Here is a 7,281-nt window from a genome sequence, read left to right on the forward strand (position 1 = left end):
CTTTTATTTTAAGTAATATGAATCAAACATTCAACCCAAATAAACAAGATGTAACAGCATGTAGGCAAAGCAACAATTGGTATAAATGTAAACCTTAGTTTCCTTTTAGATAAAATTACCAAATAATTAAATCAACTATTTCCCAACTTAAATTTTTGGGATAACTGATGATTTAATATGATATCAAAGCAAAGGGTCATAATTCAAACCTAGTTTCCATGCACTTGCAACTTTAAGTACCTCCATAGCAAGAGGACTAATGATTTATTAAAAGAAAATCAATGAGCTTGTTTTCTTACAATATACAGCAATGATACTTGAGAAACAAAATAATGAAGAAATTGAGCATATTAATGGGGACTGGGAATACGCTGCCTGGATATACCTGATTGATAGAAGTTACGAATCAATAGAGAGAGTTGTAGGTGTAGCAGGTGGCAATAATGGAGGATACGCAAATGACGAGTGAAGGAAGCAGGGTGGCATTCAAGAGTCGACTATTCCCCAAGTATCCGGCCAAGGTTATCGTGCCATCTGCGATCACTCGTGCAATTGTCCCAGCTTCTGTTGATAGTAGTCCACCATTATAGGTTCCACGGGAAAGCCGGGACGACATGACCCGAGAAAGGAGTGCCAAGTTAACACCTGGATCAAGGATAGAGGAAAGTCATAATATAATATGGTCAGGATCTCAAAGAACTCAGGAGCACATTCAAATATTCACAGAGATCGAGGAATTATACTCCTCGCCCAACAAAAAACAAAACATCTTTAGAAGATCACTTCCTCTGCTTGTACTAAACTGCATTGATTTATTTCAAATATTTAATTTTATTGGAATTTGGTGATTTATCATGTGCAGTTTTCCTCTTCTCATACATGTCATCGTTAGAAATGTATTATTGTATTGAAAGGGAAAAAGGGTGTTTCTGACTTCTTGTTTTTTTGTAATTTTTCCCTCATGTGTGTGTATATATATAGATTTTTTTGTTTGCTAAGTAATGATTATATATCAAAAAGCATAGAAGAGCGCAACCCTAGTATACAGGAAGTACACAAGAGAAACACCTAACTATAAGAAGAAAAAAGAACAAGGAAATCAAAATAACTAATGGGGCGAGCCAAGCTGCTGTCAAAGTGAAAATAGTATAAAAGAAGGCCGCGTGAGCTCCTCCAAGGGTCTCTTAGAGGTCCTCAAAGCATCTCGCATTCCTTTCTAACCATAAGCACCACATGAGGCAGAGAGGAACCATTTTACACACAATAGCACTCCGAGAACGACCTCCTAACCACCAACAATCAAACAAACCCGCCACACTACAAGGCATGACCCACGACAACCCAAACCGACTGAAAATAGCATGCCATAAAGAAAAGGCAATCTCATAGTGAAGAAGAAAATGATCAATAGACTCCCCATCCGATTTGCACAAGCAACATCTGTTGATCACAATAAGATTTCTCTTTCTAAGATTGTCAATGGTAATAATCTTTCCTAACACTGCTGTCCAAATGAAGAAAGCCACTCTCGAATGGGCCTTTGTATTCCAAATACTCTTCCAAGGAAAAGGACTAGCCTCTTTGATTGCAAGAATATTATAGAATGATCTAACATCGAATTTCCACTTACTAGGCAAAACCCTCCGAATTTTGTCCTCCCTTTCCCTTCTCATTCTATGGGAATACAACAAAGTATAGAACGAAGCTAGCACTTCCAGTTCCCAATTGTGAACCAACCAAATGAAACTAACATTCCATTGAAGGGACCCACTCGTAAAATCCATGTTAGCAGCAATAGACACATTCTTCACACTAGCTATGTTGTACAGGCCTGGAAAAACTTCCTTAAATGTCGAGGCTCCACACCACACATCATTCCAGAATTTGATTTTGGACCCATCACCTAGATCAAATCTGGTGTGGCAAGAAAACAACCGCCACCCCCTACTAATATACCTCATGAGCCCCACCCCATGCGACCTAAATGTATCAACAGAGTGTCAACAACCCCACTCAGAACCAAACTTGGTGTCCACGACAATTCTCCACCAGGTCTCTCTCTCATGTGCATAACGCCACAGCTACTTCCCTAACAAAGCTCGATTGAACACTCTCAGGTTCTTGATCCCTAACCCACCCTCAGAGATAGGAGAACAAACCTTGTCCCAACTAACCAGATGATACTTAAACTCTTCACTTAACCCACCCCATAAAAAATCACATTGAAGCTACTCTATACACTTTGGCCACAAAAACAGGTAAAGGGAAGAGAAACAAAAAATAAGTAGGAAGATTAGAGAGAGTACTCTTAATAAGAGTGACCCTACCCCCCTTAGAAAGATACATCATTTTCCAACTTGCCAACCTGCGATTAATCTTTTCCATAGTGTCATCCCAAATAGACTTGGCCTTAAAGCAAGCCCCCAAAGGGAGACCTAGATATTTCAAAGGCAAAGAGGTCGTACCACAACCCAAGACACCAGCCAAATCACCCACATTATCCACATCACCTACCGGAACCAAAGTTGATTTGGCCAAATTTGAAGCCCCTTTTTGGACAAATCCTAATCTTCATATGGTATCAGAAAGGTCTTAAGAATTAATGAAATTCATTCTTGTTTTTCCACGCCTCTTCTCTCTCTTACAAACAGTTTTTTTTTTCCTCCTCTTTTCATGCAAATCCGAATTTTGACACTTACCATAAATAACAAAGTAATTAAACTTAACAATATCTCACCTTCAAGTACTTCGGCAAAAACAAACATTATGAGTCCTGAACAGACATACTGTGCCACAGTGTATGGACTAAATATATGGAAGCTCAGGAGTACGCCTATACAAACCATAATTTCAGATGCCATTAAGATTTGCCTGCAATCATAATAATGAGAATTATCGCATCAACAGTTTATGGGAAACATATCCAGAACTTTAGATCGCATACTTCTTTTGCGTGTGAGTGTGGAGGCAGGAGAAATTAATGATACTAAATGCATTACAGAAACTAGAGATCAAAAGCACGTTACTAATTACCTGTCTTCAAACATATTGCTAATGTAGTTTCCAACAACAATGTTTACTGGAAGAACCGTGAGGCCAACGCAAAAAAGAAAAATCGCCACTGTGCTCGTGGACCACTGAAAGTAGTATGTGGTAATGACACTAGATTCTGAAAGTAAAATCTCCATTGCGTATTTGAGCATGAAATATATCAATAACTGTACCTGATGAACCATAGAGTTTCAATTATACATAGTGCAGAAGTTTGTAGAGTTTCAGCTCCAACCAATGATTAATGGCAGAAAATATACAATTGAGAAGAAGATTTAGAGAGAGAGAAAAAAAAAAAAAAAAAAACTTCTCAATGATTTTAACTCAATCTACTGGCTTGGAGTAATAAACTACATGACAGTGACCAGAAGATAATTGGGAGGATCTTAGTTGTTTAATCAACAGCAGCTCAATTGTAATTCTCTATTATCTTGAATAAGTCAAATAATGCAAGAAGCAAATTCATTGGTGCGGTTCCACTTCACCGAGCTGAATTAAAAACAAAAGTTCCTGATGCAGGATGTGAAATCTGATCGCATAATTCATCTAAACTATGCGTTTGAGTAAAGCATATTAGCATACCAAATTCTAATAAAGAAGCAGAAGAACATATCCAACTTCTAATTATATTTCACACGCAACTGGAATTCTAGCTGCATTCTAAAGAATAAGTGAAGTAGCAATATTGACACTCAGCTGATTAACAAGTTTATAAATCCATCGACATAAATATTTTTTGGCAATCTAGTAAAAATGTATTTCAACCTTCTTCTTTTTAAGAAAAAAGGAGGAAAGATAAAAGAACAATATTTATCCTTTTTAAAAAACAAAACCATGTCTGTATGGCAACTATGAAGTTATTTTTCATTTAAATGGCAATATCAAAGGTATACCTTATTTTATCAATTTTTCAGAAAGTCATATAAAGTTCAGAGTCATTTAAATACCTTTACAGAGGGAGTAAGTAGTCTATATGCTGATCTAATTGAAGTAGCTGCGCGGTGAGAATCCTCACAAACTTCTTCACTTTCATCACATTCTTGCTCCCCATCTTCATCACATTCTTGCTCCCCATCTTCATCTTGTTGCTTGTCTTCTGAACTAATAAGCAATGGTTGTTTAGGTCCGCTCTCAAGTGAATCATTCTCTATTGCTTCTGTCATCCAAAGTCCACCATCAGAATAAACGTTTCTAAACATTTCTAAGAGAACATTATTGTTAAAAGTGACAGTTTTTGTTACTTCAAAAAAATGATCAACAAGTAAATCACCAAGCGATTTACAGATTGATTGTGTCTTTTGGAATTTAACTAATTTTTAAAGTTTCTACAATGTCAAAATAATTTCTAAAAGAAAACTATTCGAATAGCTATGGTCACATTAAAGTGTTAATGCTTCCATTCAGCTTAAGAATGATCTAACGTACATTGACAGGATTGGATATGTGCAAGATCTCAACCAAAAAGTAGCACCATATAAATGAACATACCAGCATTAGATTCCTGTCGTATACTATTCTCCTCAATCTCACGAGAAGGTTCTTTAAATGAGATACACAACCAAATTAAGTATACAAGCCAGGCAACAGCCATAACCCAGCCAGGCAAAGTCTCTTCATTGAACGTAAGCTTGTAGATCCTGAAATTAGTTTGAAGAAAACCACCTAGAGCAGGACCACAAGCCATTCCGAGAGCGCTGGCACTAACAAAACCCGCTGATGCTTGCATGCGGTATTTCAGTGGCACGCAGTCACTAATATACCTCCGGTTAACAGCTCGGGCAGAACCCAGTCTGCAATTTGTAAAGTGTGACTTTGTTAATACATATAACGAAGTATAAATATAATAGAATCTCTAAATCTTACCACCTTATACTATTTCTAGCTTGAAGTTAAATTTGAGTCTTCTAATAATAATTTAAGATCAGGTACTGCACTCCAGTATGACAAAAATGAACTCCGAGTCTTTTCTATAACCACTAAATGGTTTCAAGTTTCTTGTGACCAGACAATTAGCAATATGGTGTGCCTCAATAACAGAGAAGAAACAAATCTTGTTGCATGTATTTTCATAGCAACATAAATCTACAACAATAGCAAAACAGTTTGGTGAAATGAAAATTTTTCTACTTGCTATGGGAGAAAAGCTATGTCCTGTCATGCTTTGTTTTAATAATCAATCCCTTTATGTTGTAAAGCCGATAATTTGGGTACACAAGTTCTGTATAGGCTCGAAGTCCTAACACCAGTTAAATTTCTCCTCAAAACACGTGCACATCTCTCTGTGTATGTGTGTCTGCATATATGACCAATCTGATTTGATAATAACTGATAGAAATATATGCATGTCTCTTTGTGTATGGTTGTCTGTGTATGGTATGTAAGTTAACACAGAACACAAACTTCAAGACATTTTTATTAAGCATAGCTGCAAAAAAAATTTAAAAGCTTAGATTTCCTAATCAGCATGTTTGCATGCCTCATGCTAGCATGTAAAGATCAGTCTCAAAAAAATGCACAAAAGCACATGCATGAAGTTATTCCTATCAAGCAGTGACACAAGAAGAAGAATAAGACTACTTACCCACAGAAAAGACGACCGATTAGGAGAACTGCTATTGAATTGAGATCATAAGCCAATGCGTACATGATGTTTCCCACGAAAAGAACTATACTGCTAAATACAAGAGGTTTGAAGTATGATTTATTTGACCACGCACTAAAATACACTGATGAAAAAACCTGTGCAACTGCCATTGCCCCAATCACAATGCCACAAACTGTTGCTGCAGCTCCAAGGCTCATGGAGTAGTCATCTGCTGTAGGGACAACAATATATGTATTGACCATATAAAGAAATGTGTTCGCCAAGTTCAAGAGAAGTGACATAAAATGGTATTCCTTATCATCAACCCGTTCCTCAATAGGAGGAGGAGGTAGCTCTTCTGGCATAATGAGTGCATGTTGCGCCAAAAAGTTGAGGAAATTTGTTGAGTGGGTTAACCTGTCCACTGCTGCTTTTATTGAATCAACGACAGGATACTGCAGATTAAATAACCTAGTAAATACCATAGTAACTCACCAGCTTTATGACTGCCTCCCAGCCAAATACATGTGTGTGTGTGTGTGTGTGTGTATGTGTTTGCAACAGGGAGTGAGAAAACACACTGAAAAAACCCATGAAAATTTGAGCAGGTTGCTTCGAGTATATGCAACAGAAACCTGAAGGGGAAGGGAAGGATGATCATATATTGATAAGTAGCTTCCTTGACGGTCCTGAAGTTCATGAAGATTGCGTGATATGGCTCCCACAACAGCCCCTATGCCCTGCAGGTTCCATTATCTGTCAGTAAAGTTCCATAAATCCAGGGACAATAGTTTTAGAAGTTTTCAAAGGTTAAATAGGAAAAGAATGTCTCCAACATCAACACAATACCACATGCTTGAACACCTGCTGCAGTTGGGAGTAAGGATGATTTGCTCGTGTTTTGACATAATCATTACTGAATCTATAACCAAGGCGTTTATCAAACTTAACACTGACGTGCGTGCATGAACAGTGTGCACCCCAGTGTTATAATTTTTTTTTGAAAAAAATATAAAACAGCCCCCTAAACTACCAGCCGTTTTCGATTTAGCCCCCTAATATTTCAAAAGTGATAAAGTAGCCCCCCAAACTACCAAATTATTGCATTTTAGCCACTCCGTTAGTAAAAACCGTCAATTTGGACCGAAATTGCAAAACGACGTCGTTTTGTTACGGGTAAGTTACTACAATGCCCTTTTATGAAAAAAAAAATTGGGAAAAATATAAAAAAGCCTCCCAAACTACCAACCGTTTTCATTTTAGCCCCCTAATGTTCAGAAAGTGATAAAGTAGCTCCCAAACTACCAAACAGTTGCAATTTGGCGACTCCATTAGTCATTACTATCAAACATGATGAAAAAGTTAAAACTACGTCGTTTTGGCAATAGTAAGTTACCAAAATGCCATTTTTGAAAAAAAAAAATAATATTAAAACAAGCAAGCAAAACGGTGCCATTTTGCTTGAAATTAGGGTTTCCTTACACTTACCAAAATGGCGCCGTTTTGGTAAGTGTTAGGAATTAAAAGAAAAAACCCTAAACCCCACTTGCGTTTAGGATGGTGATGGATGGTGGTGGCAGGGGCAGCCGATTTTGAGAAAGAGAGAGAGAGAGAGAGGGACATTGCGTTTTTTTCACTTGAGGGAG

At 37.4% G+C, this 7,281-nt stretch overlaps 1 protein-coding gene across 1 annotated transcript; it reads right to left on the reverse strand.

Annotated features, from left to right (window-relative positions):
- Nucleotides 1-366: 366 nt before the first annotated feature.
- LOC132174363 (SPX domain-containing membrane protein At4g22990-like) lies at nt 367-6,974 on the reverse strand. Its single transcript, XM_059586031.1, has 9 exons — nt 6,946-6,974; nt 6,485-6,587; nt 6,271-6,375; nt 5,633-6,090; nt 4,540-4,841; nt 3,999-4,207; nt 3,034-3,224; nt 2,738-2,871; nt 367-645 (listed from the first exon to the last, which is right to left on the reverse strand). The coding sequence occupies exons 1-9, from the start codon at nt 6,972-6,974 to the stop codon at nt 407-409; spliced, it is 1,770 nt and encodes a 589-aa protein (XP_059442014.1). The 3' UTR covers nt 367-406.
- Between the last annotated feature and the right edge of the window lie 307 nt (nt 6,975-7,281).

The sequence above is a fragment of the Corylus avellana genome, chromosome 3 (genome assembly GCF_965113065.1).
Source record: "Corylus avellana chromosome 3, dhCorAvel1.hap1.2, whole genome shotgun sequence".
Lineage (NCBI taxonomy): Eukaryota > Viridiplantae > Streptophyta > Magnoliopsida > Fagales > Betulaceae > Corylus > Corylus avellana.

Bases quoted from the DNA above. Each gene is read 5' to 3' on its own strand.
- LOC132174363 (XM_059586031.1), bottom strand. From the start codon at position 6,974: ATGACTAATGGAGTCGCCAAATTGCAACT. The intron at 3,225-3,998 runs GTATTTAAATGA...ATGGTTCATCAG, and splicing joins TACTTACTCCCTCTGTAAAG to GTACAGTTATTGATATATTT. The intron at 2,872-3,033 runs GTAATTAGTAAC...TTATGATTGCAG, and splicing joins AGCAATATGTTTGAAGACAG to GCAAATCTTAATGGCATCTG.